This window comes from Sarcophilus harrisii, chromosome X (assembly GCF_902635505.1).
Source record: "Sarcophilus harrisii chromosome X, mSarHar1.11, whole genome shotgun sequence".
NCBI classification, from domain to species: domain Eukaryota; kingdom Metazoa; phylum Chordata; class Mammalia; order Dasyuromorphia; family Dasyuridae; genus Sarcophilus; species Sarcophilus harrisii.
The window spans coordinates 36135814-36156971 of NC_045432.1; the positions used below are offsets into that span (position 1 = coordinate 36135814).

Below are 21158 nucleotides of genomic sequence, written 5' to 3' on the forward strand. Positions count from 1 at the left end.
AAAGCCCCTTTTTGGCTCTAAATCTTTGATCCTATCACAGTCCTCTTCTATATCTGTCCTTCCTTTACCCACTAACTCATACAAGTCTTGGTCTTTTTATCCCCACTAACTCACAGAGACATGATGTTGCCATATCTGCTAACACATATAGAATTGGTTTTCTTATCTCCAGGATCCCTATAAATCTTCTTTGAAAATTGGGCATTGGAAGTAGGAGATGGATTGTTGGATACTAGTAGTTTCAGGTCCCTTCCAGTTCCAAGTCCTATAATTATGTCAGAACGGAAGAAGGCACAAATCCATAATGTCCTGAAAATAGTAAATGAGATTGGAGAAGTTTCTGCATTTTGTTGGATAGCAAGAATGGAATATTTAAGTAACCCCAAGGCAGATCAACAAGATACCTCTTCGAGACACTTGGTGGAAGTAAGGTTTTGGACCAGGCCAAATGCTGTTTTTTTCCAGGACTATTGGTTCTTGACCACACAGGGAGAGGAAATTGAATGGCCTTGTTTCCAAAGAACGAAAAGGAACTAGTGTAGAAAATATCTGAGTGTGACCCACTATGGAATGGTCATCACTATACAGTTAGCTTCTATATTCTTGTGGGAGAGGGAAAAAAAACCCCAAACAAAAACTATCATGTGGTCACTCACTTTTCGAAAAGGGAAAGACAACAACTGTGGGTTTTAGGTAAAAATCGGAAGAGCTCAAAAAAGGAAATAAGCCACAGGAAGCCTGGAGACCATTTATAAACATCTTATCGGAAGCTCAGTCTGAATGCGGGCTGAGGATCAAAAATAGCAGGTACCCTGGGAGGGGAAGGGGTGTGTGTGAAGATCGTATGTGGCAAATTAGCTAAGTCAGTAGTGGTCACCACAGAGAGAAGGCACCTTTCTTAAATGAAAAATAGGTTGGCTCACAAATATGGAAGTTCAGGTCTAAATTAGAAATTTGAAGAGGTTTTATGAGAGATTTTAAGGCAAAGCTCTATTGGACCTAAGGGCAAGACATGAGTATATTTTTAAAAATTTGCTACAGTAAAAGAAGGAATAATATCAGATCCATAACAAGAAATATTTGCACCTGGGACAAGTACCCTCAGTTTGAGTTGACAGGGTGGTAGGAGATGATGGGCACTGGCCTGTGTAGGGGATGTCTAGAAGCTTGCTTGCTATTGAGGAGACCTCTGTGGGATGGGAGACAGCAGGCAGGGTGAAAAAGGAGTAGACTAAGGCCAAAAAATACAGTCCGCACCCTCTAAAGTTGGTGCCTTGGGGACAGCTCTAGCCACCCCACCCAAATTGTGGACCTGCCTCTCATTAGAGATTCCATGGGAACCTGGAGATCATGAGAAAAAAGGTCAACTTCAAGTTGAAAAGGAAGAAAAAAATAGAAGAAACTGAATTCCTTTTTTTCCTTGGTCTTTCCTGGGGGAGACATTAGACAAATGAAATCCTGACAAATATATCGGATGGCCTACAACTAACGGAAAAAGTGGATGTAGCAAAATCATCAAGACTAGGACCAGATGCAACCCCACCCAAAGTTTCCCTGGAGCTCAAGATGGAGATTGTTGGCCAAAATGTGTAATGCTACAAATGGCCACTGTGTCTTGGAACCGCTGAACTGCTGATGTGACTCGAATTTAGAGGATGGTCTGGGGGTGCTCACTTGCATAGGAGGGTTCAGAGAAGTTCATGACTGAGAGAACCATCATGGGTTATGGAAGGACAACAGGAATAGTATCCCTAACCACCATGCTCTAGTAGGGGACAAGGGAGCGAAGGGGCATATCGTACCACCATAATATATTGCTAAATGTTTCTGTTGGAACAAAATATTCCGGAATGTGTGAACTTTAGTGCAGAAAGTTAAGATAGATCCTTTATATGGGAAAAGAATGCTACTTTCAAGACGGCGTGTACTTTGAGTAGTTTTGCCAAGAGTAGGGATGAGTAGAAACTCATTTTCACTAAAGTTTTTGATCTTAGTACGTCACAGCATGTAGATGACCCTGGGTTCTCAGGGCAATGCCAGTGAAGAATGATCACTGGCAAGTTCTACCAAACTGAAAAGTATTACCAACAGGTCAGTGTCAACTGAAAAGGAGAACTCTAAAGGTATATACCCTAAGGATCCAGAGTTAACCCTGTGCTGTTTAATATTTTTTATTCATGACTTGGATAAAGACAGAAATGACATATTTATCAAATTTGCAGATGGCACTTAGCTGGGAGTAATACCTAACACACTGAATGACAGAATGAAAAAAAAATCTTGATGGAGGAAGGCACTGGGTTAAATCTAAGAAGATGGAATTCATAATGGATCAATGTAAAGTCTTATACCTGGGTTCAAAAAATCAACTTCCCAAGTACACAGTGGATGATTATAGTTTGTCAGAAGAAAAGATCTAGAGATTTGAGTGGACTGCCAACTCAACAGCAGTTAGCTGGGTGATTTGACAGCTAAGAAATAAATGCTGATGGGATCTGGGGCTACATAAGAGAGCCATTGCCTCCAGGAAAGGAAGCGACATTGATGAGATGGAGAGAATCTAGAAGACCACCACAGTCTTGACTCCATGCCATAGGGGGATCAGGTGAAAAACATGGAGATATTTAGCTTGAAAAACAGAAGACCCAGAGAGATTAAGATAGCTATCCTAAGGACCTAAGGCTCCATTGTGTAGAAGAGTAAGGCTTGTTCTATTTAGCCCCCAAAGCCCTTAGTTGACGGCATTAGAGAGCCACTGTGGCCAAAACAAATGAATTTTTTTGGCCACAGCAGCTCTCCAACGCCATCAACTAAGAACTAAGGGCTATGGAAGGTGCAATCTGTGCCAAGGGAAGACATTATCCATACTGATGAAAGCCCAGAGCCTGGAAGTCCTGCTGGGGAAGAGTTGACACTAAGCCATCCTCACTCCCTTCTGTAATTATCCCTACAAGCAGCATGATCTGTTCACCACCTCGCTGCCTGGAGTTAGGGGGTGGAATCTAAGGCCAAAGGGCAGCAAAGCTAACAAGCCCATATGGCCTTGAAACTATGACCGTGGTTTCATTAATACTATGTTCCAGCCCACTGCAAAGGAGAAGGGAATGAAGTGGGCTGAGAAGATAGAAGATTTGATTCATCACTTGGGAGGGGATGGGGCAGAATGTTGAGATTTTCTTACCATCATCAAAGGAATCGGGGACTTGAAAGCTACGTGTGTAAGTACAGTAGTCTCTGCTTGGCTTCCAAAGTCAAGCATTTTCATTGAACTTTGGAAGAAGCTGGGTGACGATTTCACAGTGTTTATTAATACAGTTGGGGGGTGGGAAGCAAAGTGACTGCTTTGTTATTTATTTTTCTTTTAAATAAAAGGAACTTCCAGCTGTGGGACATGTGCAGCCCCAGCAAAGTTCTGGATCTAAGAGATCCTGTGTTTTTCTACAGGAGCACCAAGGCTTGTTGGACTCAACAGTTCTAAGTCAACAAACATTTTCAAACAGCTACTACATGCAAGGCCTTCTGCTGGCCACTGTCTGAATGACCGTATGAGGTCATGTTTGAAGAGACAGGTATCTAGCTCTCTCCTGGATGGCTGGGTAGAAGGTAGAACCCCAACTAGATAAGACAGGATCTTTGGGGAAAAGTAGCAAAACCTGTTTCCTGAAGAATATAAAATTTGGTTCAGGAAGGGCTGTTCCCAGGACAGGACATTCCATCTCCAGGCTCCTTGACTCTCTTCCTCACCTCCGCCTTGTGGAATTCTTAGCGTCCCTCAAAGTTTACCTAATGTCCCATGTCCCACAAGGGCCTGTGCTACTAGCCCTCAGGCCTCCGAAATGACTATTTTGTATTTAATTTTCATTCGAGTTTCTTCCCCCAAAAGAATGTGAATTCCCTAAGGCCAGCAGCTGCTTTACCTTTGGCTCCTTACCACCTGGCACACACTAGGTGCTAAATAAGTATTTGCCAAATGAATATTTCAAGAGGAGGAGACCATAAAACAAATGGAGACATTTGAATTTGGAGACAAAGAATCTAGGTTTGAGTACTGGGTGGAATCTGAGGAAAGTTATTTTCTCCTTTATAAAATGAGGGGGCTGGATGATGGTCTTTTCCAGTTCTGTCATGTGCTTCAATGACTGCATGATTTCTATTGGATGGCTTGGTTCTTCCATTAATGGAGATTTTTTAATAATGATAGACCCTCAGAACATGAAATCTGTGAAGAATGTGAATAACTGATGTTTAAATGGTAGGTTTTTTTTTTAAACCTACTATAAGTTTTCAAAGTGCTGTACACGTCATCTCATTTGAGTCTCACAGCAACCCTGGGAGATGTTCGTAGTCTCCTTTCACAGGGGAGGAAACTAAGGCTCAATTAGCTATATCTGTGACTAGGTCAGTGTCACACAGTTAGAGCTGGGCATTTAATCCAGGTTTTCTCCTTGGCCAGCACCTTTCCCAGTATGCTTTGCTATCTCTTAGAGGTCAAGTAGTATGATCCTCTAAACCTCAGACTTTGAGACTCAACTTGAACTAATAACCATGATCCTCAGTCAGTCAGTGAGCTATGGCGCCAGTGTCTGCATTTCTTAGGAAGGAGTACCAAGTACCAGAATGCTTCTCTGACTTAACTTGCAGCACTGGTGCTCAGTTGTCTTCTAGGGAAATGAGAGCATCTACCTCATGCAAGGTTAGCCAGCTGGTAAGTGTCAGAGGTGAGATCTGAATCTAGGTCTCCTGACTCCAGATTCAGCACTCTTTCTACTGTATTCCAACCCCAGCACCTAGCACAGCTTCTGAAACATAATAGAAGTTTCCTACTCCTTTGTAGAGGTGAAGTGAATTGATCAACAGACACCGGAAGCAGTGTGGTACAGTGGAACAAAGATTGGCTTTGTAGGAGCTCTGGGTTCCATCCAGTCCAATCTCTGCCTCTAGCTAGCTATGCCACCTTGAGCAAGTCATATTTCAACTCTGAGCCTCAATTTCATTTTCTGTAAATTGAAGGACTGGATTTTGTATCTCTGCATTCTCCATGTCACTCTGCAGTTGCTAGCATGAACTCTATTTAGTAGGAACCACAGAGAAAAAAATGTTTTCTGCTATAAGCAAACTGCAATGGATATTGTCTAGGATAAGGGGGGAGATGATCATTCGGCCTCCAATAAAATGATAAACAAAACAAAGTCCAGCATTTTGTGGGTTTTCGTATGGTGCCGTTTTCATATGTTTGACTCAGATCATAGAACAGGACAAGGCCTCAGAGGTCAAACTGCCTCCCCTCCTCCTTTGATGGAACTGAGGTCCATAGAAAGAAGGTCAAATCTAGATATGGCAGAAACAGGACTTGAAGCCAGATTCTTTCAGTTCAAACCTAGGTTCTATATTTCACAGATGTCTAATACTTCTAAGATTTTCTTTATCTTAAAGGGGGAAAGGGGGTTTTTATTTTAAATCTCAAGGCCTAAAATAGCCATATTGTTCCCAAGTCTACACCCCACCCACTGGATTTCCGGTTTCATTGTCCCTGTAGTCCTGGAAGGTTGTGTTGCCTTCTTGGCTCATCTTGAAAAAAGCCCCAATAAATTTCCAGCCTGGTTTATAAAGAATCCATTTGGGGAAATGAGATGAAAAGAAGGAGAAAAAATGAACTAAAAAATGGTCCTAGCCTCTGTCTTGATGACTCAGGCTCAAATGAAGTCTGTGAGGCGAGTGGAGCCAGTGGTTATAAGTTCTTGGGTTGGGGATTCCACAACTTGGCTCCCAGAATATGGCCCGGGAAGAGCACCAAGCAGGATCCTTGGGCTGCCACAGCCCAGGCTATCCCCAAATCTGCTCAGTCAGCAAACCTCTTCCTTAAGGCTCTTAAGGTATTGACACTCTCCTGGGTTCAGTTCACCCAAGGAGCAGAAACTGTATCTCAAAATCAACCGAGCCCCACAGGGAAATTGAAAGAATTCCCTATAAGGACAGGTCTAGGCCATGCTAGATTTCTAAATCCCCAAATCTTTTTTTTTTTTTTAATAGCCCTATAACACATCCCTAGAGGGACCACGCCCGGTAGTGAGAGTTCCTACTTCCAGGCCCTCTAAGTTGTGAAATCCAAGCCTACAGAAGTCTGCCTGAGTTCTCTGGAGGAATGACCCAGTATGTGCCCCGTTGGCCCACTCGGGCTCTGGAAGCTGCTGTGATACTTCCCATGGTGCTTGGTCAATGGAACTCTCAAATTGGTCTCTCAAACCCCAAAGCTTTTGGGCTATGGGCCCGAGAAGCTGTTCCCTTCAAAATGCCAACAATGCCCTCTTGCCTCATTTAAACAAGGGAAACAAAAGGCAATCGAGGCGGGAGCTCATGCCAGCAAGTGCCAATTCACACCAGGTAAACGCAGGGAACTGGCTTGCCTATTGCCGCAAGACACACCACTGGGACTGACTGGGGCCAGTATTTATCTATTGTTCAGTCACATTGGACTGCATTTATTTTTGAGCCACTGCTCCAATTAAGCTGACATCCCCTTTATCAAGGGACTCATTGATGGCAAATTGAATTGAACTTTGCAAAAATCTCAGTGTATCAAGCACCTCAGGGTTTGATTGGGGATGCACAGTAACTGAAGAAATTAATCACCGATCAGTTTACCACATTATGATGGCTTCCATTAAAGCTGCAGCAAGGTGGAGAAGTCATTCTCAATGATTCCCTAGGGTCATATCAGTAATATCTTGGAGCGTGGAATGTGTGCTGGGCAATCCAACATGCTGGGCTATCAGTGACTTACTCCCTTTCGGCTCCAACCCCCTCCCCCACTCAAAATATACAGAGGCAGATGTGGGGTGGACTGGGGGAAAGCAGTCCCTGGGAGTCTGAAGAACTTCAGGGATCAATGATTTCCTCCTATCCTTCCAGGGCTTCACAGATTTTTTTGTTTTTTACAAAAATGTTTGGGAAAAAACATTCACTTGTTAGAGCTCAGTAACAGCTCTTTGTGGTAGATAGCACAAGCATAATGATTATGGTTATTACATTGGTAGCTAGGTAAGGTAGAAGAAGTCCTAAACTTGGAGTCGGATCCCAGCTCTTACCATCGCACTGTCTCTGGGCCTCAGTTTCCTCATTTGTAAAATTGAGACTAAATCAAAGTAGCTCTAGCACTATGAAGTTGTTTTATGTACACTATCTCATTTGAGCCTCACTTCGACCTGTGAGGGAAGTTCGATTTTTATCTCCATTTTACAGATGAGGAACCAGAGTTTCAGAGAGGTAAGTGATTTCTTAGGATCCACAGCTCTGATTCCAAGGTCAGCATTCTGTCCACTATCCCACCCCCAAACTTCCTCCTACCATGAAATCTGGGGCTCTTTGATCCCCATTTTACCAGATAAGGGATGCCAGGCTGAGAGATAGCATAGGCCACAGCTGGAAGAGGCAGAACGGGAACTCCCAAATCAGTGCTGGGCTCACCATGGAGTGGGGCAGGAAGCTTGGGTCCCAAGGACTGAATCCTTTCTCTGTTATCACTTTCCTAAGGGACTCTGGGGCTTTCAACTTCTCTCCAACACAGCCCACAAGTGGCCATCCTGGCAGGGCCAAGCCCTCTACGTCCCAGGCAGCCCATTCACTTTAGGACAGCTCTTTCCCCCTTAGGGAGACTTTCCTTACAGGGAGCTGAAATCTTCTTTGTAATTTCCACTTATTGCTCTTAAATTTGCTCTCCAGGGCTAAGCTGAGAAAGGCTAATCCCTCTTACTCCAGATAGCCCTTTGGCCCTACTAGATGGCTGTCCTGTCCCCCAGAGAGCCTCCTCTTCTCCAGGATAAAAACATTCTCAGTTCCTTAAAGTCATGGTTCCATCCCATAATCTCAAGGCCATAACCTGCGCATTTTCCTCTGGATGCTTTCCAGCTTATCAGGGCCCCTCCCTCCTAAAATGAGGCACCCAATAGTGAACACATGCTCCAGGTGTACCCTTGTTAAACCAGGAGGGGAGCCAGATAGGGCTATCTATCACTTTCTGAGTCCTGGCCACAAGGCCTCTTTCTGGAGCCTAAGATGGAAAAAGCTTTGCTCGCTGCTGTTTTGACCTTCAGTGAGCTCAGAATATGAACAGGTAGTTTGTACTCTAGCTATAGTTACATTCTTATGACGTTGATTTTTTGAACCCAAGCATAATGACAGAATAGATGTAAACATGGAAAAAACATGAGATTGGTCCCAGGTTTTCTAGCCTGGCAAGATTTTTCTACACTGTGACTATCTTTTAGTGTGAAAGCTCTCTCTCTCTCTCTCTCTCTCTCTCTCTCTCTCTCTCTCTCTCTCTGTCTTTCTCAGCTTTGTGGCATCTGTAAATTTACCAATGTAAACTTATCAATGAATCACCAACCTGTAAACATGCTGTATACCCATTTATCCAAGTCAGTGATTTAAAAAAAGGTTAACAGCATAGCACTCAGAATAGGTGAGTGAGTGTCCTTACTAAACTTTCAAGTAGGAATATCAAGGTGTGAGGGACCAAAGAAGCATTAGTCTTGGTCTCACTTTGGTTCACCTATAAAATACGAAGAATGACTTAAACACGTATGGCTCTCACTTTCAGGGTGTTCATTATGGAGACAATGCTGAAATGGGTTAATCATCAAACCAGGAGGAGGGTAGAGAAGCATGGATAATGGCTTCCAGCTCTAACATTCTCTGGGGTTCTAAGAAGCTCCAGATTACATGGGCCGCATCCAATTTATCCTGCCACTGGCTTAGAGGAAGCTGGGTGGCTGGAATTCGAATAAGATACCCCTGAACTAAACTGGAGGCATGGGGGAAACTGGGCTGCAGGATAGGGGGAAGCCGTTCCCAGCCTTCCCTGGAAAGTCTAAAAGAACACAAGGCAATATTATTATTTCAAGGCACAAAGACTCAGGGAGTTCTCAGCAGTCTTTTCCTTAAGTCTCATGCACTTGGAAAAATTGGACAGTTATAGGACAATTATTTTTCATGAGAAAGAGTCTCTGTGAATTCTCGAGTTCCTAGCAATGCTGACCTTGTGCCTTGTCAATTTCTGCAATGGGAATCTCTGGTAGGGATCTATAACACCATGAAGGTGTCGGGAAATTTGTTCTAATACTATCAAATAAGTCTCAAGAGCCCACCTCTGGGTAGTCTGGGGCAGGAGACAGAGGTTAGGGGTCAGCTCCAAGCTGGGTTTAAGATGGGCCCTGCTGATAATTAGCTAGGTGAGAGTAAGGCTAAGTCACTTAACTTTTCTGGGCTTAAGGATCCTCATTTTTTAAGTGAGAAGATCAGATTATATTCCCTGCCCCGCCCTTCTTTCTGTCTGTCTGTCTCTCTGCTGTCTGTTAGTCTGTCTGTCTTTGTCTCTCTGTCACTCTCTCTCTTCCTCTCCCTCACTCTCATTCTTTCTGACACATCAAGGATTCTGGCAAATTTCATTCCTGGTGAAATTCATAGCTTTGAGAACAGTTCTGTATGTCTCCACACCCATTCTTCATGTAAAAACATCTGGATCAAGTGAGATCATGTGTAGAAAGAGCTTTATAAACCTTAAAGTGCTGTATCAATGCCAGCTGAAATTATTAAAGGTTATCTAGTTTTCAGTGATTCCAACCTTCTTTTGACTTTCTAAATCAGGCCTTAATCTTTTTGCGTGCCAGCAATCCCTTTAGCTGTGATGACCCCTTTGGCTATGATGGTGAGCCCATCTCAGAATAATAGTTTTAAATGCATCTCAAGTCAGATACATAGGATTGCAAAGGAAACCAAAGATTAATGAACGTGTTGAAATTTCCCCTTGGGTCCTTTGGGTATTGTGGATCCCAGATCAAGAACACCTATCCTAAAACATTTGTGGTCCCTTCCATTCATTTGCCTCCATAAAGCTCACCATTTGATGCCCCATGGTGGTCCTAGGCTCTTATAGCTTACACCGGGGAACCCAGGCTATGACTGGTCCCACCAAGAGGAATGGGCTTGATGACTGGACTCTATATCTGTTTCCCAACCTGGATGAGTATGGAAAGGCATACACACACCATATTGTAAATTTACATATATATGTAAATGAACTCACACACAGAGTATCAATCATGTATCTTTCCAGATAAGAAGGTTGGTTTTACATCACAGGGGCAAACAAGACATTCTAGTTTCACTATCCATGTTTTTTTTTTAAGAGCACCAGCACCCAAATTTCACAGAGATATGTTTCTAACTTACGATTGGCTGCAGCTGAGCGCCTGGGAGCATGAATTGCATCTGCTGCGCAAACATGGCAGCCGCAGTCTTCTGCTGTATCAGGTTGTTCCGTCCATTAATTTCGAGCTGAGTCTTCAGGTGGGGAGGAGGGTGAAGATACTTGCAGTTCTCTCGAGTGCAGCGGCCCTGAAAGCAAAAAGACCAAGGTTTTAGACGCTCTCGTTTTGGATCTGGGGGCAAGGGGTTTCTACATTACATTCTACACCATCAAAGAACCTATGGTGTAGCATGGGGAAGTTAAGCTAATATACACAAAGAAGGAAGAAAATTTTTAAAGCTAGAACCTTAACTTGCTAAGGCTCAATAAGGATTTTTATAGCTTTTGTAAGTTAAAAACATAAAATGATTATTTTAATTAGTTAAAACTCAAAGGTTGAAGTGATATATGCAATTAATTCAGAAGTGTGAATCCACAATGTAAACATACTATATGTGCTAATGCAGAGATATGTTTTTGCATGGAAACATCAGTCAAGTCCAGTACTTCAAGCCAAATCCACCAGTTTTACCTCAAAAATCAGGTGAACCGAAGCCAAAGCATATCTGGGGGCCTCAGTTCTGTGAAGGATCGGAAAGCCATGAGACACTGGGCAAGTCCCTTCTCCTCACTCAGATATTAAGATGTAATAAGAGAACTAGTTTCATCCTTTAAGATATTTCATAGATTTGCAAGATCATGGAACAAGGTCTGGAAAGGACTTCAGAGGCTGTCTAGTCCAATCCCCCTCATTTGACAGATGGAACAGCTAGGCCTGTGGAGGGCACTGACTTGCCTTGCCCAAGTTCATATGGGTAATGATAGAGGCAAAATTTAAACTTATTACCCCAAATCCAGTTCTTTTCCATTTTATCAAGACCTTTACTTCAAAACTGCATCATCTCCCCTTCCCGGCTCCTCCCCATCATCGAGCTTTCCAAACAAAGGGGAATCCAATTGAAATTGACCTTCTGTGTGGAAATATGTACTTGTGTATGAGGGGTCCAAGGTTGGAGGACTATGGCACTCTTCAAGCATGGTCATTCATCTCATTTTATAAAATCAGTATTCCTGAAATCGCCATGTGATTTTCTGGAGGAAACGGAACCTCATTTCGAATCCATCAAAAAAGCACAGGGTGAAGCCTCTGGCAAAAGAAGGTGAGTTCCATTGTACTAACTGATTAGTCTGCAACATGGGTTCTTCACAGACTGTGTCTGTTCAAAGCAGGACACACCTGTGTTTGCCTCCTCTGGCGCATCAGTCCTTTTCTCTAGACTTCACAGGGTGTGTACACTGGGCCCTTCTGGAATCACTTGCAGGGCTGCCAAGCCCACTGGGGCAACTTGAAGAAATCCTGCCTCTGGGTCTCAATTTAAGTGATGAGATGAATCTCAAGCAGCACTGGGGCCAAACTCCTCCGTGCTGCTTGCTCTCACTGGATCTCGAGATGCTTATCAAGAGAAGAAGGCCAACTTCTGTTTGGCGTTGCGCCCATGAGCACTACATGATCCAAGGGTCTGTGTCCTCCTCCGAGACAATTTAGATGTTCTGATTAAAGATACATGCAAATACTGAGGCCCAGCTCTGAGGCAAACTGGTTTAAGGGGGTTTGTTTGGATTTCTCTTTTTTTAGTTTTTGGAAACTTGAGTTCCTTTTGTAGGGAAAGATCTCCTATTTAGGTTTGGTTCTGTTTAACTCCAGTTCCTAATGCTTACAAAGCCAGGCTTGATCACGTTTTCCGTGTTTACACGTATTTTTCTGTCGGAACTTCACAATCTTATTTATTTCCAGTTGACAGAGCAGGAAACTGAGGCTCCATCCACTGCCCTAAATTGCCTTTCAGTCATTCCTAGTCAGCTGCCTATCACACATAGAAAGAAGTTAAACAGAAGAGGAATAAGGGCTAAGTAAGAAGCACTAACATGAACAAATATTTTCCAAGTTTTCAGAGTGCTTTACGTAAACTAGTTTGAGTTTCATAATACCATGTAGAAATAGATACTATAGAGGAAATTATCATTCCCATTTTACAGATGAAGAAACTGAGTCCCAGAGAGGCTAAGCCACTTGCCCAAGGTCACAGAGGTATTGCCAGAGGCAGACTTTGAATCCAGGGCTTCTTGATTCTGAAACCAGTGCTCGATTCCCTGGATCCTGTGGCAAACTTATTGAATAATTGGCCTAAACTGGAGACCACATAATAGTCTGAGTGTCTTATTAGCGTCTAATACAGGGGTCCTCAAACTTTTTAAACAGGGGGCCAGTTCACCGTCCCTCAGACTGTTGGAGGGCTGGACTATAGTAAAAACAAACACTTTGTTTTGTGGGCCTTTAAATAAAGAAACTTCCTAGCCCTGGGTGAGGGGGATAATCATCCTCAACTGCCCTATCTGGCCCACAGGCTGTAGTTTGAGGACCCCTGGAATAGTTCTATTGCTAGCTATGTAGCCTTGGACAAGGTACTTTCCTTTCTTAGGCCTGTTTCTTCCTCTGTAAAAAAGGGATGTCAGACTAGCCGATTTCAGTTCCTACCATTCGATGGTCCTAGATCAGGTGACCATGCTGAGGGGTTCTGACCAGATACAGCCAGGGGAGGTCAGAGAGGAACAGCATCACTCTAAGTCTCTTCAACACTAACCCTTTTAGCCCAGCAGCCACATGGGAATGCTTAGTTATTCTTGACGAAAAAAGAGGTATCAGACATTTGAGCAGGAAGGGGTCCTTCATCTTATGGCTGGAACAACAGAGACCAGGACAGGAGGAAGAGACTTGCTCACCTAGGCGGTTGGCCTGTAGCAAAGCTGGACCTTGAACTCAGGTCTTTGGAGCTCTAGCCTCGGGCTCCTTTCTGGCCACCTACCTGCCTCCTGTGCAGCCTTCTTGGGCTAACTAACCCAGCATGTGGTAGAGAAGGCTCGCTGCCAAAACCCAAAGCTGGGCCTCAAAACCAAGTCTTTGCAGAGCCAGGCCAAAGCCCAGCCCAAGGCCCAGCCCAAGGCCCAGCCCAGGGCCCAGCCCAGGGCCCACGTCTTCTTGGAGAACGCACCTGTGCTGGGTTTGTGCCGTTAAATCATCTCCCCTGGCCTGGCATATGGTCAGTATTGAAAGCATTAATAACATTTCACTAAAAACAAAGTCCATCCTTCCAAGATTTTTTCTAACTCTTCACACAGTACAAAAGCAGCTGTAGTCTACAAATATGAGGTTAAATATGAGATCATTTGGACGGAGCCGCTTCTATTGTTTTTCTACACTCTAAGCAGTGAGGGGAAGGAGAGGGCAAGCCATTGTTTTCCAAGGGGATTGCTCTTGGTTCCTCCCATAAGCAGTTTCAAGAGACAACTGGAGAAACTGATAAAGCCAAGGAACAGCTCCTTGCTCTGACTTGTGTCTGAGCGATCTGGCCAGAAGGAACTTCTTACCAGTAGGAGCCGCCTAATTGGTCTCCTTGCTTCTAGTCTTTCCTCTTTCCAAGTCATCCTCCACAAAAACAGTCAGAATTGGCTTCCTAATCTACCTGTACCACTCCCCAGCTCAAAAAACTTCAATGGCTCTCCACCGAGCCAAGGAGAAAGTACAAACTCTTTTGTTGGCACTTAAAACCAGTCTCAATCTGACTCCAACTTCTCTTTCCATACTCACTTCATTTCTTATGATTCCTATTCCTGCACGCTTCATTCCAACAAGACGAACTTTTTTTGCCTCATAAGCCGACCGTTTGATCTTGGTGCCCCTCGTTCTGGGAATGCACCCCTCCTCACCTCTGCCCCTTGGGTTCCTTTGATAGGTCCCCCAGAGAAACCACAAACTCCATCCAGGTTCCTCCATCTAAACAGTGCTGGAGGCAAGAACCAAAGAGGGCTCAGGCAGGCCTATTGTGCGCAAGGCATTGTGGGACAGGGGAGGAGTTGCGGAAAGAGATGACTAAGACATAGTTAGGACCATCAAAGAACCTATGGTGTAGCATGGGGAAGTTAAGATGTGTATGTAAATATCTATTAATTTAGAAATATATGCAAATAACTATAACTTACAAGGTTTTTTTTTTCTAAAAAGCTATAATGGGGACAAAGGAGATAAAGGAAAAGACCAGACTCCTGGTAATATGGGCACATGGCCAGACTAAACTCTTTTCCTTTTTCTTAATAGGGTGACTAGCCTGGTAGATCAGGGGAATTCTATAGATATGACTTCCTTAGATTTCAGCGAAGCATTTGGGACAAAATCCCTCACAGTCTGTCTCCCTGTGGCTGAGGTACAGCCATGTGAGCTAGACAATGGTCCATTTAGGAGGATTTAAAACTGGTTGAATGAGTGGACCCCAAGAATCATTGCAAGTGGTTCAATGCCAGCTTTGAAAGAAGTTTGTAGTGGAGTGACTTAAGGATCTGTTCTCAGATTGGTGCTAGTCACCATTTTTACCAGTGACTTGAATGAAGCTGATCAAACACGTGCAAGCAAAAAAACTTAGAAGGGTAATGGATCTGCTGGTTGGCAAAGGGAGAATTCCAGAGTACCTCAACAGATTATACCGGCCCCTTCTAATAAGATGACACTTGTTAAGGACAAATCTAAACTTCTACCCAAGTTAAGAAAATCAACTTTTCAAATATAGGATGAGGCCATGGCTAGACAAAAGTTTCCATGGAAAAGATCTGGGGTTCTCGGTGCACCACAAGCTCAACATGAATTAACACAGTGAGGTACAAGGCAGAAAGGCGAATGATATACGAGGCTGCATTATGAGAGACATGGTGCTGAGAATGAATGGGGGGGTGGGGTAGGTGTGCTATATTCCTCCAGTCTGGCTGGATACTGGATTCTGGGTTCAGTTCTGAGCACCAAATTTTAGGAAAGACAGAGCCGAGTTGATGTATGTCCAGAAGAAAGTGACCAGGATGGTAAGAGAGCTGGAGAACATAGGACCAATGGGTAGAAGTGGGGATTGTTAGTCCAAATCAGAAAAGCCTCAAGAGGGGATGCAATGGTGTCCTCAAGCGTCTGGGGGACTCCTGGGTGAGAGAGGCGGCAGACTTACCCTCCTTGGCCCCAGAGGACGGTCTGAGGAGCAAAAGGGGTGGAGGCTGCAAAGAGACGGATTCAGGCTGGCTATGAGAAAGCAAATTGTGGCCACACAAAAGATGCGGAACAGAGATTAACCACCTGCCCCACAGAACTGGAAGGAATAGCAATTAGGCAACGTCTGACCCCAAACGCTGGTGGGCCAGTCGGGGACAACAGAGAGCTACCCAAGAATCCCACTGTTTCTCACAAAATGCTCCAAAACTCCAAAGTTTAGGGTCAACCTTCAGGAGAAGATCCACGGGAGAACTCAGAAGAGATGTGGCAAGGATAAAAAGGCTTGGATGGGTTGCAATCCACTCCGGGGGAGGGAAGAGAATGCTGTTCCCTTGAAGTCCCGAAGCATTAGTCTAACTGGAAGCCTGTTGCTAAGATTTTGGCAGATTAAGAGCAACAAACCTTGTTCAAATTCCCCAACTCTCCCCACAGCCGAACAGCATGGATGCCTGCAGATGTCAAACTTTACTTGTTGTTTTTCTCTTCATGCCTGGCATGAGATGAAGGTATCGGGGGATCCTGGGAAAATGTGTGTGCTCAAACTACCCAAATCCACTTTGGAGTTTCAATGCTCATTTAGGAAAAAAAAAAAAAAAAAAAGCCCGTGGACGGCTGGCTGTGGGTTTATCGCCCATGAATCTCCAACCTCCTGGAACCCTAATAATAAAGGCAAATTAAATTGGAAATACATGCAAGGCCCACAGTCGCATGCATCATTGATGCCTCTGGAGCGCTCAGACTAATTGGAAAGTACTTCAGGATGTATAGGCAGCTATCAGTTAGCTAGCGGAAAGGAGCAAAGAACGCCAGGGAGCTTTGGAACCCAGAAGGGAAATTTACACCAGCAGAAAGCTGTTACGGGATACAAAGAGGCCCGTGGCGCTGCCGTACGTGGAGAAGGCATTGCTGGCTTTCCAGTGAGCGAGACCCGGATTCAAATCTTACTTCTTCACTTCCTAGCCATGTGGGCAAGGATCAGTCAGGTAACGCTTTAAGCCTCAGTTTCCCTTTTCTGTAAAATGAGGCTAACCTCTTGGGGATGTGTGGGGCAGACTAAATAAGATAATACTTTGCTGCATTTCTGGATAGAGGCAGGGATGAGGATTAGACCCGAGATCACATTGGCTCCTAGTTGAACAAGTTCTACAAATGCAGGCTGGTACCTTTTCTGCAATTTAAATCCTTCGACAGTTATGATATCATGCTTACTCTTAAGTAAGTCCCATGTGGCTAAAGATGTGTCCTCACAGGGGTTTAAGTGGGTGGGCCCACTTAAATGCCCACCCATTTTCTTGAGGCTCTGGAGATTAGATCACACCCACTGGCTGCTTCCTCTGTTCCTACCCCCCAGCTCCAGACGGCTATTGCAGAAAGGAGCAGATTTGGTCTGCTCCTTCGAACCCTTCTCCACAGGCTGTGAGTCTGGTGCTTAAAGCTGGTATCACCCAATAGCATGGGTTGTCAGCAGCATCACAGGACGTTTCTATAGGACTTCCAGATTTTACAGATTCAGCTCTTAGCAACACCTTCTCTATGCCAGGCACTGATCGATGCTAGGGTTCCAAAGACAAAAATCAAATGGAACTTTCAAGGAGTTTGCATACTACTGGAGGCAAACAATCTATACGCAGAGAAGACAAACTATATAAAGAGTCATTCTGGGAGAGGAGCGGAGGGGTACCACCAAATGGACAGATCAGGCCTCGTAAAGGAGGTAAACTTGAATGGAGCTGGGGAGGCAGAGAGGAAGAAGGAGACTTTTCCACTTCACTGACTGGTTCTTCATGCTTTTTTATTTTTTGCTGGGGCAGTTCAGGTTAAATGACTTGCCCAGGTCATACAGCTAGGAAATCTTAAGTATCTGAGACCAGATTTGTGTTTCTTCATTCTCAAACTCATCTTGGTCTCCACATCCTGATTCTAGCTTCCACTGAAGCTATGGAGCTCTCTCTCTCTCACATTCCCTAGTCTTTGGCATAACAGGCACCTTAGAAGTATCTCCCCAGTTTTTTTTTTTCTCATTGTCAGGGAAGAATGGCTTTCCAGTTTGATTGAGTTTCTGAGCCCCAAGTCTAACTACACTCCCAACCTCAAATCCCCAAGTCTCCCATTGTAACAGAAATGGATTCTACCTATGAGATAAAAAGACCCAGGTGTCCTCTAGCTCCTTCAGTGATGTTGGCTTTCCCATCAACTGAACACTTAACTTTTAGTCAATTTGTACATGTGAGCCTAGGCATTTATATAAATGCACCCAAGCCAAAGGTATCATCTTCTCTTTACTCTACCTTGGAAGGTCCCATGTCACAGCACGCAATCCACAATTCAAAATAATGGCAACAATAATAAAAATCATCCTCGTTCACTAAAATAGGATTTAATCATTGGCAGACAGCCACAGCATGGCAAAAATCAGTTCGTAAATCTGAACGCATTAGCCAAAATGACAGGGAAGAATGGGCAACATATCTGACAAATTATCAAAGAACCACAGAACATCAGTCCAAAAAGTGACTTTGGGAGTATCTTGTCCAACCTCTGCTTTTGCAAGATGGGGAAACTGAGAACCAGAGAGGGGAAAGTCACACGGCATAAGCTAATAAGCCTATCTTTTCTGGAGACAAGGAACTATTAGACTTCCTTTCCGTCCAATACTTTGTGTTCATCATCTTTTCTGTTAAGCCTCTGGTTGCAAAGCTCATGAGAGTACACATTTCTCAAGTGTTTTGAAAGCACTTTCTTCACAGGCGACTGTGGAGGTCAGTGTGTTGGTAGGCCCCTGTAACCTCATTTTACAGATGAGAAACCAGTCTCAGAAAGAGAATCTGGCTTGCCTGCTGTCATACAGCTAGAAAGGGGCTGATCTGGGGATCTCCACCCAAATCTTTTGACTTTAAGGTCAGTGTTCCTTCCATTATGTCAAGCTGTCTCTGAAGGATGGCTTCAATTACAAAAAAGCAAAAATCCCCAACCACATAAGAATGAACTAAAACAGAGAAAGAGACGCACATACACACACACACACACACACACACACAGACATACAGAGAGGAAAGAGAGAAAGAAAGAGAGAGAGAATGAACAAAGGAGAGAGAGACAGAGAGAGAGAGACAGAGAGAGAGTCAGAGACAGAATCAGAGGAAGACCAAGGGAGAGGGAATCAAAGAAAGCAGGGGACTGGACAGGAGGCCAGTGAAGTAGAGTCAGTTTGGGGAAGTGCTCATGTCACAAATTCATGGACTCTCATTTACTGGGACTGTGGACAAAGGAAGTGATCACCTATTACCATTGTCCTTTAGGGACTAGGAAAACAGTTTCTCTCCCTTTCTTTTCAAATGTCAGTGTTTATTTGAAAAATAAAGACTTATTTTTTTATGGAATTCTGTTTGGCACATGTTCAGGGAAAGACTGGTTTCAGCAATTTGCTTTGGAAAGGTACAGGTGTCTGGACAATTTACTGGATAGTGGCCGAAAGCATCTTGAGGATATGATGAAGGCTGTTTCTAGGTGCTCTTATCTGTTTCCTGAGAGGTTATGGTTGCTTTAATCCACCTTAACCAGAAGCTATGGCGAGAAGTAATTTGTCTCATTCTTTGGGCCTTATTTACATTTTTCCCCAGTGTCTGCGTCCTACTAAAAAAGTGTGTAGGGGACCCTGTGTGCAAGAGAAAAAAAACTGACAAAATATGGTGGGATAGATCACTGTTCCCAGCTCTTCCTTGGTCCTTACCCAGACTTCAAACTACTCTAAGCCTCACGAGGATAAAGAAGTAGGTTTAGCCAAACTCTGGTCTCCCCTCACAGAGTCACAATACAATAAGCCAACGTGGCATTGATGGAAAATGACTACCATCTCCAAATTATATGTCCGTCTACTAAAAAGTGATTTGTTTTCCGGGTTGTTTTGGCTTTGATTCCTGTCGCAAAGGCATTCTGAAGCCCCATCCAGAAAACCAGCACATTGCACGTGTCGTTGGCTCACACTGGCCTAGCACAGGCACATGTGTGGTAGCCCAGCCTCCGGGAACTCCCCGGGATGTGCCAGACGAGAGCTAGCAGTACCTGTAAAGTGTGGTGGGTCAGGTTCAGAAGACATCGGTAAGCTACGGAGGACATAGCTGCTGAGTCCCAGTTGCTGACCAAGGCAAGAAAGAATATAAGCTGACATTCTTCACTAGTTTCCAATTTCTTTGACTTCATTGGAAGAAGGGAAAATCCCTTAGTCAGTCAGAGGAACAGAAGGTCAGAGATTTATGTCAAAAAGGTAAATTAGAGGCTATCTAGTCCAATCCTCTCATTTTACAGATGAGGAAACTGAGCTCCCAGACAGGGCAAGTTACTTGCCAAGATAATCCAGGTAGTAAGGAGCAGAGCTAGGATTTGGCCACAATTCCAGTGAATCTAGCACTCTCAACACTGCCTTCTGTGTAAGGAGGGGCTAGAGAGATGCTTGGGAACCAGTGTGAAACCCTGAGCCTCACCCCCACCAGGGCTACCTTCCTCAAAGCTTTGGCAGGTCCCAGAACCACCCTACTCCAGTGGGTCTGCAAAATACAGACACTCTCCTGGTCCAGAGCAAACCACCTCTTGGGGAAGCTGTGAGTTTCCCAAGGATCACCCTCTCTTTCGATATGGACTGGCAGGCTCAGAGATGCCCTGGTCCTTTCTTCTGACTTAGATAGCAAAGAGACACCACGGACGTCTGTGTTGTCTACGTCAAAGGGGAATCTAAAGCGATATAGGCTCAGTGCTTAGCAATGTTCCTCTGTCTTTCAAAGACCGGTTCTCTTCTAGGTACCGTCTCTCTGGTCTGACCTACCGTGGCACTCAAGATTGATAGAAAATGTTTCTTTTTTAATATTAAAGAATGGAAGGGGAAAAGGAAGAGGCACTAAAGAGACGTAGGTAAAATTGATTTGTGCCTTCCTCTATTTCCCTTCTTTTTCATTTTCCTATACCCTTTAGAAAAACAGATCTGGGAAATAAAATCATTCATTTCTGCTCTGGTCTTTTGCCCCAGTTATTGAGTTAGAAAAATAGGAAAGCGATTCAAAGTAGAAACTCATTAGTGCTCCTACGCTCAAGATTCTCTTTCACTTCTTTCTCTACCTTTTGCCTGGAAGGCCTCCCAATCTCCCACCTTTCAAGGTCTCCCAGAAAGGTCAAAAGCAACGGTGAGAGAAAATTGAAAATGAATTTTCGGAACTATATACATCCCCAAAGCCGATGGCAGACAATGGAAAAAGTTGCAGATCGCTCAAAAAAGAATAGGCCGCCATCACCATCACCCACCTCCCCAGAATTCAATCCGGCTCCTCCGTCTCTTTTCAGACTTTTCAAGCAAGTGCGGATGAGATTGAAAGAGAAAGTAGCCCAGGCGGGCCGCTAAATCCCACTTAAGTCACTGGGGTTATGGGTGTGTGGAGGCGATTGGGTATGAGACTGCCAGTGTACTTTGTTGTGGAAAATTTTAATAGACTCGAGAGCCCTGTGAAATGTATTTTTTATGATCAAGGGAGAGCTACTCCTCTCCTTTAAAAGAAGAAAGGAAACCGAGGAAGCTGAAAATTCCAGCTTGTCAGTCATAAGATCTTAATACAAACAGCTGTTTGGAAAATGATTTGTCTCTTCAAGGAAATCTGATATCATGATGGGGGGAGGAAGGGAAAATACATTTTGTCAGACATAATTACTAGTGAATCAACTGTTTTAAAGTCTTCATGGCATCACTGGGCTACAAATAGTCAATAGTTGCTCATCAAGAATAAAGGTGCTCAAAAGTTTGATTTTTTTTTTTTAAATGGGGTTGGGGAAGAGAGGATGGTACATTGT

The 21158-nt window shown here is 44.0% G+C and overlaps 1 protein-coding gene across 6 annotated transcripts in view; it reads right to left on the reverse strand.

Moving 5' to 3' along the window:
- The window catches only part of MBNL3 (muscleblind like splicing regulator 3), a 153833-nt gene that overhangs the window by 25676 nt on the left and 106999 nt on the right, over positions 1-21158 (reverse strand). For all 6 annotated transcript variants that reach the window (XM_031944646.1, XM_031944641.1, XM_031944642.1 and 3 more), the window contains one exon: positions 10228-10392. In XM_031944646.1, the coding sequence (XP_031800506.1) occupies positions 10228-10392 (165 nt within the window). The remainder of the gene's footprint in view (positions 1-10227; positions 10393-21158) is intronic.